Source organism: Oncorhynchus clarkii, chromosome 7, assembly GCF_045791955.1.
Source record: "Oncorhynchus clarkii lewisi isolate Uvic-CL-2024 chromosome 7, UVic_Ocla_1.0, whole genome shotgun sequence".
Taxonomy (NCBI): Eukaryota; Metazoa; Chordata; class Actinopteri; order Salmoniformes; family Salmonidae; genus Oncorhynchus; species Oncorhynchus clarkii.
The window spans coordinates 62,641,058-62,656,721 of NC_092153.1; the positions used below are offsets into that span (position 1 = coordinate 62,641,058).

At 39.3% G+C, this 15,664-nt stretch overlaps 1 protein-coding gene across 3 annotated transcripts in view; it reads left to right on the forward strand.

Moving 5' to 3' along the window:
- The window catches only part of LOC139413642 (serine/threonine-protein phosphatase 6 regulatory ankyrin repeat subunit C-like), a 32,100-nt gene extending 23,382 nt beyond the window's left edge, over positions 1-8,718 (forward strand). The window contains exons 26-28 of one of the 3 annotated variants that reach the window (XM_071161267.1): positions 3,711-3,793; positions 4,036-4,183; positions 6,243-8,718. In XM_071161267.1, the coding sequence (XP_071017368.1) occupies positions 3,711-3,793; positions 4,036-4,183; positions 6,243-6,302 (291 nt within the window). In that variant the 3' untranslated portion in view covers positions 6,303-8,718. The remainder of the gene's footprint in view (positions 1-3,710; positions 3,794-4,035; positions 4,184-6,242) is intronic. The other 2 variants (XM_071161268.1, XM_071161266.1) reach the window with 2 other exon arrangements.
- Positions 8,719-15,664: the final 6,946 nt, after the last annotated feature.

Genomic DNA, 15,664 nt, shown 5'->3' on the forward strand with positions numbered 1-15,664 from the left:
CAATGTTCAGTTTTGTCACGCAACACAATGTCACAGATGCCTCATGTTATGAGGGAGTGTGCAATTGGCATGCTGACTGCAGGAATGCCCACCAGAGCTGTTGCCAGAGAATTTAATGTTAATTTCTCTACCATAAGCTGCCTCCATCTTCGTTTTATAGAATTTGGCAGTAAGTCTAACTGCATACCCACGTGTATGGCGTCGTGTGGGTGAGCGGTTTGCTGATGTCAACGTTGGACAACAAACACTGATGGACAACAAACACAATTCCATTTTATCAATGGCAATTTGATTGCACAAAGATACATGATGAGATCCTGAGGCCCAATGTTGTACCATTCACCTGCTGCCATCACATATTTCAGCATGATAATGCACTACCCCATATCGCAAGGATCTGTACTCAATTCCTGGAAATGTCCCAGTTCTTCCATGGCCTGCATACTCACCAGACATGTCACCTTTTGAGCATGTTTGGGATGCTCTGGATTGATGTGTATGACAGCGTGTTCCAGTTCCCGCCAAGATCCAACAACTTCACAGCTATTTTTTATTTTATTTAACTAGGCAAGTCAGTTAAGAAAAAATGCTTAATTACAACGACGGCCTATCAGGGAACAATGGGTTAACTGCCTTATTCAGGGGCAGAACGACAGATTGTTACCTTGTCAGCTTGGGGATTCGATCCAGCAACCTTCTGGTTACTAGCCCAACGCTCTAACCAGTAGGCCATTGAAGAGGAGGGAGACCGCATTCCACAGGCCACAATCAACAGCCTGATCAACTCAATGCGAAGGAGATGTGTCGCGCTGCATGAGGCAAGTGTTGGTCACACCAGATACTGACTTGTTTTCTGCCCCCGCAGAAATCGAATTAACATAATACAAATATCCCCATTAAATCTGTCAGTTTAAGCTAGAGATATCATTTTTTTTTGCATTGGATAGGTGTGAATCCGCCACCTATGCAATACTTCTACCTCTGCGGTGAAAGGTGACAGAGCTGGAACGGTGTTTGTCAGACCATGAGAAAATCGGTCTTCTCACAAAATTGTCTGTAGCGTCCGAACAGTTTAGCCTTCACACTGATATGACCCATCTGTGTAAAGGTGAACATGTACTGTACATGTCGGTTGTTTTGATCTAGGACAGCCACAAGCCTCGCAAGACTCGTCTGGGGGTCCCCCGGTACCAGTCAAACATTTATGGAAGTACTGTATATATGGAGAGGGGTTAAATACATGTAAAAAAAAAATATATATATATATATATATATATATATATTAATGTCTCCTGATCTTATATCTCAGATATAGGATAGACACTTAAAAACAAACTTCCTTTAGATTTTTTTGGGGGTGGGGGACTATCTGTTGCTCCATGGAGTGAATCTGTTATTCAATGCCTTTGTATGGGCTAAACTCAAAACCATATGGCTTAGTAGTACCCAACTCCCCCATCTTAAACTTATGGGTTAAATAATAAATCTTAAATGGCACTTGTATTTTTAATTGACGAATTTACACTGAGTATACCAAACCCCCCCACCCCTTTCCCTCAGAATAGCCTCAATTCGTCAGGGCATGGACTACAAGGTGTGGAAAGCGTTCCACAGGGATGCTGGCCCATGTTGACTCCAATGCTTCCCACAGTTGTCAAGTTGGCCTGATGTTCTTTAGGTGGTGGATCCTTCTTTACAAACGGGAAACTATTGAGCGTGAAAAACCCAGTAGCGTAGTTAGCATATACAGGTCAAATATAAAGGAACACCAACAGAGTGTCTTAATGGGGCGTTAGGCCACCACAAGCCAGAACGGCCTCAATGCACCTTGGCATAGATTCTACATATGTCAGTAACAATTGGAGGGAAAAGACTTGGGCTGGGAATTGCCAAGGACGTCACGTTACGATATGTATTGCGATTCGATACTGTGATTTTATTGTGATTCGATGTTCTAAACATTGCTCTGCTACAGAGGGACAAGAGAGAGCCATGATAAAAATAGTTTTGATCAGTCATGGAAATAAAAGTGCTGAAAACAATTGGCTCCCTATTTAAAAAAAAGATGGAGAACAAACTTTGACGTTTTGGTGGAGGTACAGTCAACTAGTGTAAAAAATAATATTGTGATTTTGTCCAAAAATTATATCCAGATATGTAACTATCAATTTTTCTTCCCATCACAAGATGCAACACTATTGATCCCCGAGAAATTCCATTATTTGGTGTGTTGTTGAGCGATGGTGGAAAATGGTGTCTAAGACGCTGTTCCAGAATCTCCCATAAGTGACTGAGACAGTCATGGCTTATGGTTTATGTCATTTTCATGCTCATCAAACCATTTAGTGACCACTTGTGCCCTGTGGATGGGGGCATTGTCATCCTATGGGGACATATCCATGTATAAGTGTAATGTCAGGGAAAGTTGTATGTGCAAGCTAACCAAACATAAACATTACTTTTTGACACGTGTTTTACCACAATTTCTAACTTATTTACATAATTTTTTACTTAGTGGTATGTTGACTTCTCCATATTGATGTTGGTTTTAAGTTTTGGCAACCTTTTCTTAGCGGATTTACAATCATTGCGAATTGAAATATGTGGAGTTTCAGGCCCCGTAGTGAACTTTATTGTACACTTGCACACTCGATCACAAACGAGGGTTGAGGGGCTTACGTTGCCAATTTCCCTTGCTTAGCTAATTGTTTGGACCGACGGCAAAGATGGCCGCGGGGATTCCCCCAAGGGCTTAAGGCAAGGGTAAGTAGAGGAGGGAGTGTATTTTGTGTTTGAAACGCAGCTTTTATAACATGCCTGTTGATCACACGTGTATCTGTTCTGTCATTGGCTTGAGTGGTCCCACCTGATCTTACATCCTCCCGATTCCCTTACATTTTTGAAGACATTTATTTTTATTGTTAGAGTGGCCACTTGAATATCTAGTCAATATAATGGATAATCTGTGATGACCCTAAGAATGATGGGATTTTAATTGCTTAATTAACTCAAGAACCACACCTGTGTGGAAGCACCTGCTCTCAGTATACTTTGTATCCCTCATTTACTCAAGTGTTTCCATTATTTGTCAGTTACCTGTAGATAAATGCACACATTGTTTTCCGGTGCAGGTCTTGTGTTCTAAAAATAATACTCAATCTGGTGCTCCAAAAAAAATTGCAAGTACTCAAATAATAAAAACATTTAAAATGCCCATCCCTACTCACTCACTCGGTCACTCACTCGGTCACTCAAGTCCCGCAGCAAGGCAAGACACTCCATCATATATCTAGCTGACACACAACACTATGTTATTTAGAATTCTGACCCACTGTAGCCAAATACACAACAAGTTATCTAAAAACTGGCCTCTATCAACTCTACAGGAAACCATCAGTCAAAGTCATGATAGATCCACATATCATTGGAAAAAGTGCTTTATCCGTTAGATTGCCCATTTGTATTTCTGTTGATACCACAATGCACAAATTAGGTGGCAGGGAAATGGCATGTGTGTTTCCATCTGAGTTTAACCATCAGAGTACTAGATCTTCCAATCCTATTGTTTCCCGGCGACAGACTGGTGTAGTGTCCAGGGGGAACTGGTACATCAAGCTGTCTCACGCTACAGGGACAGAAGATTGGCCCATAGAGCAGGAGCCTTTCTGGTTTGGACAAGGCTTACTTACTTAATGTGTTTTCTCCGGCAGGCTCATGAGATGTGTGCCCTGTTAATCCTGGGAGAGATCAGCGACCCCTCCCTCATCAATGCAACAAACGGTGCACTGCAAATGTGAGCCATCATCTCAGCTACTCAGCCTTTCATTAATGACACTGTTCAACACTGTAGAAAACCCCAGCTTCAGCTCTCACTCAGCTCTTTCCAACTCTCAAACGGTGTGACTCCTAACTCCAGGAGTTGGGACAAGTTAGAGTTGAAGCTGGGGCTGTTTAACACCGTAATAACCTAGCGACTTGTTTATCCAGGTGGTCTATTGACTGTCTATCCCTTATCTCTCCCCTCTTCCTCCTCAGGCCCCTTCATATCGCTGCGAGGAATGGTCTGGCAACGGTGGTGCAGGTGCTGCTCAGCCGGGGGGCAGCCGTGATGGCTGTTGATGAGGAGGGTGAGTCACCAGTGTCGGTTAGTGAAAAAAGACCAGAGCCCTATCCTACGTACGAGGTAACTTTCGTTAACTGAGTTCAACTCGGGATAACCGGTACCACGAAAGTGGCTCACCTTTTAGCCAGGTACATTTCTATGGCAATGAATCCTTCAGAACTAACCCGCTCCAGGGCATGCTAACTCATGACTAACTCAATTTTCCCTGAAATGAAGTGTGAGTTGAGGACCGTCACCATGCCCTTCATTTGAGGAAGACTACGGATTTCAATATTTTGTTAATCAAATGGTTTGTGTGCTAAAAAAAATGTTAAAATACCTAGCACATTTAATAATAACGGAATGCATTTGAAACTTCACACAGTAAAACTTGTGTATGACTTAATACAATTATTTGGGTAAAAAAAAAGGTGCACGTGGATTGATGAGCACACCATTAATGATAAGTAATTTCAAGCTTATTTCACACCATAACTTTTCTTTCATTTTGATTTTGGCACAAATGACAATGTGGCACTGACTCGACCATGGATGGATGTTTCAGCATTGTCTCAATGAAGAGTTTGGCATTCGACTAGCCACATGCATGAGCACCTACAAGCCTGCTAGATTAGCGGCAGGCGGAGGAGCAATATTTACCGTCGTAGTATGGATTTTATTGATATTTTTTATTTTCCATTTATTTAACTAGGCAAGTCAGTTACAAACATATTCTTATTTTCAATGGTGGCCTAGGACCAGTGAGTTAACTGCCTTGTTCAGGGGCAGGACGACAGATTTGTACCTTTTCAGCTCGGAGATTCAATCTTGCAACCTTTCGCTTGCAAGTCCAACGCTATATCCACTAGGCTACCTGCCCGCCTGAGCTGGAATGTGAAGCTAACTGAAGCTGGCTGGCTTTAGAAAACCCTTGCTTCAATTGTAGTATACCCCTCTGGGTGAGGCATAGTCAAAGCCACTGCAGGGCCTGGCTGGGTTGATGCTCTGCCAGATTGAATACTGGCCCAACCAATCAGGCTGGCTTAAAATATATACAGTGTCTTCAGAAAGAATTCATACCCCTTGACTTATTCTACATTTGTTGTGTTACAGCCTGAATTCAACATTCATGAAATGTATTTTCTTTCTCAAACATCAACACTCAATGCCCCATAATGACATAGTGAAAATATGTTTTTAGATTTTTTGCCTGTTCACCCCGCTACCATCCAGAAGGCGAGGTCAGTACAGGTGCATCAAAGCTGGGACCGAGAGACTGAAAAACAGCTTCTATCTCAAGGCCATCAGACTGTTAAACAGCCATCACTAACACAGAGAGGCTGCTGCCTACATACAGACAGACTCAAATCATTGACCACTTTAATAAATGGATCACTAGTCACTTTAAATAATGCCACTTTAATAAAGTTTACATATCTTACATTACTCATCTCATATGTGTGTATATACCATCTATTGCATCTTGCCTATGCCGCTCGGCCATCGCTCATCCATATATTTATATGTATATATTCTTATTCCATCCCTTTACATTTGTGTATTAGGTAGTTGTTGTGGAATTGTTAGATATTACTGTACTGTCGGAACCTGAAGCACAAGCATTTTGCTACACTCGCATTAACATCTGCTAACCATGTGTATGTGATCAATAACATTTGATTTGATGTCATTTAGAAAAGTAGAAATGTTAAATTTGGCCTATACATTTTTTGGGTCCCAAAAATGAATACTCACCATTATTCGACTACTAACGTCCATTCAGATATTCAAATAACCGTGCACATCCCCAGTTTGTAGTGTTTATTTGTCAAATGTACCATTTTTTGTGTTTTCAATTATACAATATGATTGAACAAATTTTCACTTAAATATGACGTTTTTTTTTTGCCGTATTCACTTACTCAGGCCCAGCCACACATCCATTTCTGCCTATGCCACTGGGGTGAGGTGGCCATTTGCTTATCTCGTTTTGGTGTGTATATGTATCTGAGTAAAAGTGCTTAGCCCTCTTGACTCACCAGGTTGTTATTGATAATTTTATAAAAGAGAATTTGTTCTTCCTAAATGTGAATTGTCTTTTAATCAATTGTGTGTTTTTGTTTCTTTCTCCTCTCATCAGGCCACACCCCGGCCCTGGCCTGTGCCCCTAACAAGGATGTGGCGGACTGCCTGGCCCTGATCCTCTCCACCATGAAGCCTTTCCCTCCCAAAGACGCCAGCGCCGCCTCCTCCTTTGGCCTCAACCTGCTGAAGCACTGTGGCATCGCCGCCTGCGGGCCCCTGCCCAACGGCAACCTGCGCCACACCTACGCCAAGGACCGTCATGGCACCATCGGCCTGGACGGCTGCTTCACCGAGTGAGATGAAACCCCCCCCCCCCAAACCTGCTCCCCCTCAGACCGCCATACCCTAGGTGCCCCTGTCCCGTTGTATCTCTAACTAGCCGGATCGCCCCTCTTTAATCCACTATGATCCGGGTTACAACCCCCCCCTTTCTAACACACAACAAGAGCAGGAATATACTTAGTTTCACGTGTGTGTGTTTGGATGTGTGTGCGTGTGTCTGTCTGTTTGAAGAAAAACGAAATCCCTAATGGGTGTTGTCAAACCTATATGCAATTATTTGCCTCTCTCCTCTGGCATCATTTTCATTGTTTATTTGTCTGTCGTCACTAGCCTGGGCTTAGGTAAGACACCCTCTGTCCAGTGTCCAGGACAGAGCTCGTCACAGAGTCCCTCTAAATCCTACCAGCAGTGATGATTTTTACCCCTTACGATATTATCATGGATGTTTTTGTTGAATTAACAGATTCGCAAGCATGTGTGACAAGTTACAGATAGTTTCATTTTAGTTCTAAATTAAATTTCCATTTTTGGTGAATTTTTGATATTGCACTTCAACAACGAATAAACTAACCTCGCAAATCCCAGTGAAAGCGATGACCTAGTAGAAGGAGAACGGTGCCTCCAACTTCTCCTCTGACTTAAACTGGTGCAATATGCAGCATGTGTGGGTATTTCCCGTGCTGTGTGTCTCTGAAGAGAGAGAGAGAGTTGAAAGCTCTGCACAGAAACCCCATAGATTTTAAAATAAGCGGTTACAAGCTGGTGTCTACTCCCCTAGACATCCGACAACAAGCACTTCCTAATGGCTAAGGCCGTCTGAGTGACACCATCCAACGGGTCCAGACACTGGGGGTTTCTGCATTAGCCCACCTCTCAAGGAGTCCATACTAAAGGAAGAAGTTGTGGTTCTTGCCTGAACCCCACTACTGCTTGTCACTGTCGTAGGCGTTTCTGGATATTTAAACAATGTTGTGCCTATGGAACACTGAGAATTACTGAGAGATGACCCCACCCCCTCATCCCCAACTAGTTTACGCCCTCTGATCTCCCACCTTATCCCTGATTATTTGAGACTTAAAAAGAGAACAATTCTAGTGGGACATTTTTAAAGGATGAAATTCTGTTGTTTTTTTTTTAAAAGAAAGATGGGTTTAGCACACATACTGATTGTGGTATAAGCTATTGTTGTATTAACACTTGTTTACACAATGTAAACCGACGTCACATTTACTTGTGAATTGTCAGTCAAATATGTTTGCACAACAGAGCCATGAGAAAATACGTGTTTTTAATATAGCTGCTAAAATATTGCTGCCTTTTCCATGGATTGTGTTCACGGTTTTCGTCAATGCGGATCTACATGTAATGTTTAATTTGACTCTTTACGTTATTTGGAATTGGAAGCAATATTCAGTCACAGACAGCCTTCAAACTCTTATAGCATTTTTATTTCCCTGCTGTTTGCTATAGTGGAAAGGTTCATGTAATTTTCCCTTTTTTTAACCTATTTATCTATTCATGCCAAACAGCCATACTTGTTTGCTTCTGTTTTCTTTTGCACATTAGTTGAATCAATTTAGTTTTTTGTGTTTCACTTGATTAAGCTATTTATGAAGATTGTTAGTTATGTTAATTAGAACATAATTCAAATTATGTTCACTCTGTTGTAATTGTTTTCATGTGGTTGTAGCGATCTGAAAAAAATTCAGATTACAAAATCTATCAGTATTTGACCCTACTCACACTTCCATAAACTAATTGGAATTCAGGAACATTTCAAATCCATGGTGTACTGTAATATTAAGCATTATCCTATTTTGTTAATGTATTTTCAATATTACATAAATGTAGTTTGGCTTAGATAGTGAAATTGTGAAAGTAGTGGTAATGTACCGGTATCTTTACTCTTCACAACATATGGCTAACACTGAAAACTAAAATATCTGCATTACGTTGCTATGGTTATGTATGGACAGCTACTTTTTTTGTAGCTTTTTTAAATGTATGATTATCAGCGTCACAATGGCTTTTATATATAAGTGACTGCATCTCGGAAGTTGTTTAAGAAGTGTCTTAGAGTATTTTATTTATTTGAATTTCAAAGAATACCAAAAGTGATTGATTTCTTTTACACCCATTTTCAAGTATGTGTGCTCCCGTTTCTCTTTTGCGTCAACAAGAACACCATGTAGGCATGTCTGGTACCAATACCTCTATCGTGTGATACACTGACAACCTCATCCACCTTCCTCAGTTGAATTGTTGTTTTTTTCTCGACATGCCTCAGTCCTATCATCACTTGTGTAACCTAATGTTACCCCTAGAATTGTTCTCTGTGAATGGAATATCGAAACCATTTAGCACATCCCTTTAGATGTACATACTATTATTTATAGAAGAAAAAAACATTGCATCAATTTCTGAATCATTTTGCAGACTGAGATTCATTGTCAGTTCCTGGTGCATTCAACCATATGGCTGGGAAGGAACTGTTTCAAAAAAGAATGTAGGAAAAAAATAGATCAACAGAGAGAAAAAACAGCTTATCTGTTCCGTGGCCAGTACTGGTATTCTACAAGGTATTTCATGTCAAAGCGTTTAAGAAAAAAACAAGATGACGAAGTCTATCCCTTACATGTAGGAATAGCAAATGCCAAAACCAGTGTCGTCGTTGTTCCTCACATTTATACTAATATGCTGAAAAAAATGATTGTATTAAGCTACCTGAACTTTTTGTGGCATTTTACATAAGCCTTTTTATATGATGTCAGAGAAGGTTTAGTTCAATGACGTGAGATCACATCGAATAGTAAGCCATTAAATAATGTTCTTATTATGTTCAAGGGTGACTTGCTATGTTAGAATTTTTTGGGTTGGTTTAAATAACAACTTCTCACAACTAGGTCCCATCCATTGTTTATCTTATATTGTGTGACATTTCATTGACCGTAGATTTGGTTTAGCCTATGGTTTTGTTAGGCTGGTTAGATACGACATTGAAAACAAAAATCCCCTTTTGGAACAAGTTTCATGTGGGACTGAAGAAAGCATAAGTCGAGTGTGTGGAGGTTAGAAGCCTAAATAGGATCATGATATACCACCAATACCCTTTTTTATGTTTTTATTTCCTCCCTCCCTATTTAACCATTCCGTTTACACTGTGGACAAGGTTTACCCTAGTATTGTGATTTTAAGGGCAATAGAACAATGGAAAGCATTTTTCGATTTTCAGTAATGCAACAACAAGCAACTCTATTTTCACTCAGTCCTGACCCAAAGCACTTATTTCAAGAATAAGCACATTTTTACATATGTATGTGTGTGTTTACATAGGTTACCTATGTAGATATGAACTTATATTTAGTGAAGACAATACCTTCAATGGAGAGATGAGAGTAGATGAACTGGTGACTGATCTTCACGATCATGTGTGATGTGTGGTTGCTTGTATGAGAGACACGGTTTAATTGGAGGGTCATGGTTCTCTTTGGGATCAGCATAAGGGAGCAGTGAAGAGTTGAGGGTCACACCTTGGTGTGCACACGTACGCAGCCCAAAATACATTTCAAACGGAAAGTATACTTGCACTGCCTTTAAAAAAAATTTAAAAATTAAAAAAAAACGGGATGAAACTCAACATGTTTGATTAAGTGCAGAAATGTAAGATATTACGTACATTTGCAGACGTCTCCACTGAGCCATATTAGTCAATTGCTGATTTTTTTTAAATGTATGTCTAAATTAAAGCAGGGGTTTTGGTTGTTGAATAACTGACATTTTTGCTGCACTGTTTAACTAAGAAAAAAGTCATAGAAATGATGGGGACAATAATGAAAAATGAACTAAAGCAACATCTTTACCTCTGCCTTCTCCTCGTGCATCGATGCAGAAGGATTGTGTTTTATCTTGAGCCATTGAAGGGTATTATTGCATTCAGCGGATGGGTTAGTCTATTGCCCAACAATGTGGTGCATACAGTGCCTTCAGAAAGTATTTATACCCTTGACTTATTCCACATTTTGGTGTTACATTTTGAATTCAGGCTGTATTAAATATGACTTTTTTTCTCACCAATCTACACACAATGCCCCATAATGGCAATGTGAAAACATTTTTATTGACATTTTTGCAAATGTATTGAAAATAAAATGCAGAAATACCTAATTTGCTTAAGTATTCACATACCTGACTCAATACTTTGTTTGAAGCACCTTTGGCAGCGATTACAGCTGTGAGTCTCTAAGAGCTTTGCACACCTCGATTGTGCAAAATTTGCCCATTTAATATTTTCTAAAATTCTTAAAGCTCTTTCAAATTGGTTGTTGATCATTGCTAGACAACCATTTTCACGTCTTGCCATAGATTTTCAAGCCGAATCAAGTCAACTGTAACACTCAGGAACACTCACTGTATTCCTGGTAAACAACTCGTGTGGATTTGGCCTTGTGTTTTAAGTAATTGTCCTGCTGAAAAGTGAATTAATCTCCCAGTGTCTGGTGGAAAGCAGATGGAACCAGGTTTTTCTCTAGGATTTTGTCTGTGCTTTGCTCCAATCCATTTATTGTGTTTATCCTGAAACTCTCCAGTCCTTTTTTTAAACCCATATTTTATTAGGTAAGTTGACTGAGAACACATTCTCATTTACAGCAATGACCTGGGGAATAGTTACAGGGGAGAGGAATGAGCCAATTGTAAGCTGTGGCTGATTAGAGGGCCATGATGGTATGAAGGCCAGATTGGGAATTTAGCCAGGACACCAGGGTTAATACCCCTACTCTTACGATAAGTGCCATGGGATCTTTAGTGACAACAGAGAGTCACGTCCCATCCGAAATACGGCACCCTACACAGCGCAATGTCCCCAATCACTGCCCTGGGGCATTGGGATATTTTATTTAGATCAGAGGAAAGGGTGCCTCCTACTGGCCTTCCACCACCATTTCCAGCAGCATCTGGTCTCTCTACCAGGACCAACCCTGCTTAGCTTCAGAAGCAAGCCAGCAGTGAGATGCAGGGTGGTATGCTGCTGGCTTACAAGCATACCCATAACATGATGCAGCCACCACTATGCTTGGAAATATGGAGAGTGGTATTCAGTAATGTGCTGTGTTAGATTTGCCCCAAACATAACACTTTGTATTCAGGACAAAATGTGATTATTTTTTTTGTTGCTTTCTGAAGGCACTGCCTTATGTCTATCAATACAAACCTCACTCCAATATAATCATTGTGACTCTTGTAATCACGGGATTATTTTATTTCCTCAAGTTTTATTTTGTCAACAGTTGGCACAGGAGCTATCCCTCCTGTTAATCATGTACTCGCCATTTTTTCTATCAAGATTGCCTTACAATATCTCTCAAATTATGAATCGTTGTTTTGTTACTCCATTTTTTTTGTGGCCCGTATCTGATTTGCATTTGGGAATGTGTCCCTTTTTGTCTTACATCAATACCATATCAAAACAGTCGTCCTTAAAAACACCCCATGCTGTTACCTAGACCCACAAGTGCCGTAGAAATCCCTGTTTGTCTGCCTATGGAAAAAGGAAGTGTCTATGGAGATTAAAAAAGTAAAGGTCAACTTTGACAAATGACAATAATACCTTACAATGGCTGAAATTGCAAAAATGGACAACTTTCTCAAAATGCTTCAGATTGTAGGAATAAGTGATATGGGAGCTTTGGGCAAGGGGAGGAGTGAAATGCATAGCATTAGGTAATTGTATTTTGCATGATGCAAGACTGATCAAGTCCAAATTTTATTTGTGAGCGTGATCGAAAACACAATATGGCAGGGTGGCTAGTAGAGTAGAAGACGGTAAAATTGCACAAAAGTAGTTGAGTCAGAATACTGTAAACTGAGTTACATGTTAAGTTGGGGGAATAACTATTGAAAGGAAGCATATTCAACATCTTTGTTTCCTTCCATTTTTCTTTTGAGAAAAATTCAGGGTACTTATTGATTTTGGGCAACTTGTAAAATGTTGCCATCAGATATGTGAGTGGAAAGAAAGACTAAGTAGGGTCATGTTGAAATTGGAGAATAGGAAAAACTTTATTGCTTTTGACACTTGTCCTTCAAGTGAGGAAGCATTCATCGGAGAACGAACACTTATGTCATGCTGATTTTAAATAACCTCCTAAATTAGGTGTGGAAGGGATAAAGTTAGAAACAAAGAGGCTGTTGGTTTCTTTTGGTTATGCCAGTGATCCCCATGGTGATGCTGTCCATAGCGTATTCCTCTGGGATATCTGCCAATGACTGTACCTCGAGGACATCGGTGTCCTTCATTACTTGAAAACTCATTGGGTGAAGGCAATAGTTAGGCAGATACCATTGTGTTTTTCTTTTATTTCCATTTAAAATATTATTTTGAATCAAGAGTACACAAATGTTTTCTCTTCTCCAAGCATAATTAAACTGCTGAATTAGATCTCTATTTGTCATCGGTGTAGTGTTATCAAAGAATTCTTCAAAATGGCTACAATTCACAAAAATAGTGAATAAATTAACATGTAAGATGCGGTAAGTTATATTTAAGTGGATTTTAACAAGAAGTTAAAAATAATACATCTCATGTTATAGTCCGTCATAAATGTACATTTGATCACCAAAACAAACACCTCTTGATATGGATGGAATTGTGTCTTAAGTATAGATCCATGAGTGAAGCTCAATATTAAAGGGATACTTCGTGGTTTTGGCAATGAGGCCCAATGAGACCCATAGATTTCCAGTCATTGTGCTAACGCTGGTTAGCAACTTCCTTCAAACTGTACGCAGACACATACAAATGGTATCCACGAGTTCATCTGACTGGAGAAGTAGATAAAGGGCCTCATTGCAAAAATCCCGAAGTATCCCCTTTAAGTTCTTCCATGATTCTAACTGCTGCATGTCTGTCCTATGTCTATGTACACAACATATTTATTTGAGATGTTCAGATTCTTTGATTGCATAGTATGTTTATGCTTTCATTGTTAATTTGTCAAACTACACTAGGTGGAAAAGATTTCCATGCTTATTCAATCATAACTTCCAAATGCTTGTTAAAATGGAACAAAACTGTTGGTCCCACTTAAAAAATAAGGTCTTGAAATGTAGCAGTAAGAAGTGTAATTTTGCAGAATTTGGCACGTGTCTAACATTATTATTGAGAAACAATTGACATTTGTTCCATTTTCATGTGGGATTGCCCATACCCCTGTATATCGTGGCACATATACTTTAGGTCATGGAGAAAATAAATAAAACAAACACAATAAACTGGTTATAGAATTTAACAATTATATATTGACTCCAGACTTCTGGACTTTTCTTCTTACAGAGACTGTAATTTTTTTGTTGGCACGCATGTAGCTAGTGCTCTTTTCTGCATTATAGTCCTCATAGGTGGTGTGGCCTGTTGTACTGTCCAAAGTTTGGTCCTGAATTAACTAGAGGGAACTGGTTGAATAAGTTTGTCTCTCTTGTGCCTCTGTAGTTAAGGCTTAGCAACATATACCTATGATCAAAACAAAGCATACTGATCCTTGGATTCACTTTATTCAACCCAGTAGTTGGCTGCTTTGAAAAACTTCAGGGACAAAATGTCGACACACCAATTGCTTTTATTTTGTCCGTTTTCTCTTCCTCTTTAAGGGCAGTTACTGAGTTGACCTCTCACTCCAAAAATACTATCTAAGAGTAACGTTACTCTTTAAAGGGATGCAATGGTTTTGTCTTAGTGGAGAGTAATGTTGACACTTTCTATTGTGTGACTTCATGTATTACTTGATTAGCCATAATCAGACATTGAACAGCTTACCTCAAGATGTTATATCTCGCAATGATGTTTATCCAAGCCAGTGCATTTTGTTAATGTATTGAACCTCATTGGAGAGTAAATGTTATCTGATACATATTATGCAACATGAAAACATTTAACTTTTTTCTCTTTGATTTGATGGTTTCTTCATGACTTGACTGCTTCTTGACAACTACCCATAGGATGGACAATGCAAATAGGTGAATAAGGATATTAAATCATGATATTTCCATTAAAGGAATGCCTTAGTAGGCAAAAGAGAGATGTCTCAGAATGGCACTGGTTTTAGATCCATCATAAAGTACCTTATTTATGAGAGTTGTGTGCATTGTTATACTGTATGTCACATGGCTGCTCAAAATTATGGGGTTGGAATCTATTTTGATCTCGTAGAAAATTGAAGATGGTTAAAGAATATTATTTTAACTTGTAAACGGCAAAACTCAGATCCTCTCTTACTGTCAATACAATCCTGACTGACACTTTGTCCTGATACAAACAGGTATACTAAACTGTGTCATTAGAAAACAATTGAGCAAATAGTGAAGTCTGATTTTTATTTTTCATGCATCACGAAATTGGTCTTCCATTCATGCCAACTGAAAGCCTTATTGTTGATAAAAGTTGAGGTCGCACAACTACTCACAATCACAGACTGGGTGAAGTCAGTGAGCCATTGTTCATTCATAATACAAAACATGATGCTATGCTATAGTGCTTCCCAATCTCATCATCCATGTGGTCCACTGTGGCTTGAATCCTGGAGAAAATGTTAATTGGCTGGATACATTTTTCAAAGCACAAATCCAAAGATTTGTCATAATCTTGTTGTCATAAATCCAAACACCTGGATGTACAACTTGACTAGTTTATTTAGCTATTGTTTGATTCTTGCCTTAGTCTTGCTTGGCTTGCCATATTTTTCAATGAACAGCCTTTCTTAAGGGACCTGAAAAACCACACAGTGAAATAGTTTTGGATCACTGTAGTGATAATACTGAAGTTTTAGTGTGAATTCATAACAAAAGCAATATTGGCAAGTGCACTTTGTTGGATGTTCTAAGCACATCACTAAAAATGCACTGCAGACAGTAGTGTGTAGAGATTGTTGATTTACTTACTCAACTAAATGGTATTGAAATCAACATGGTGAATTATTATAAAGCTGAGAGAGAGATTTAATATTTTACATTTGAAGTACCATTTTAGCAGTGTATATGTTGATTTGATCGGGATGTAGTTTTAGTTGGTGTCTGTACAACCCCTTCTAACCGTATTTCAAGTATTTGAAGGCAAAAAAGAACACACTTAAGATAATCAAGACTTAAAAGTTGAAGCTTAAACATTTTAATAGCTAGTTTGTATGCAACCCCTTTATTTGGGCA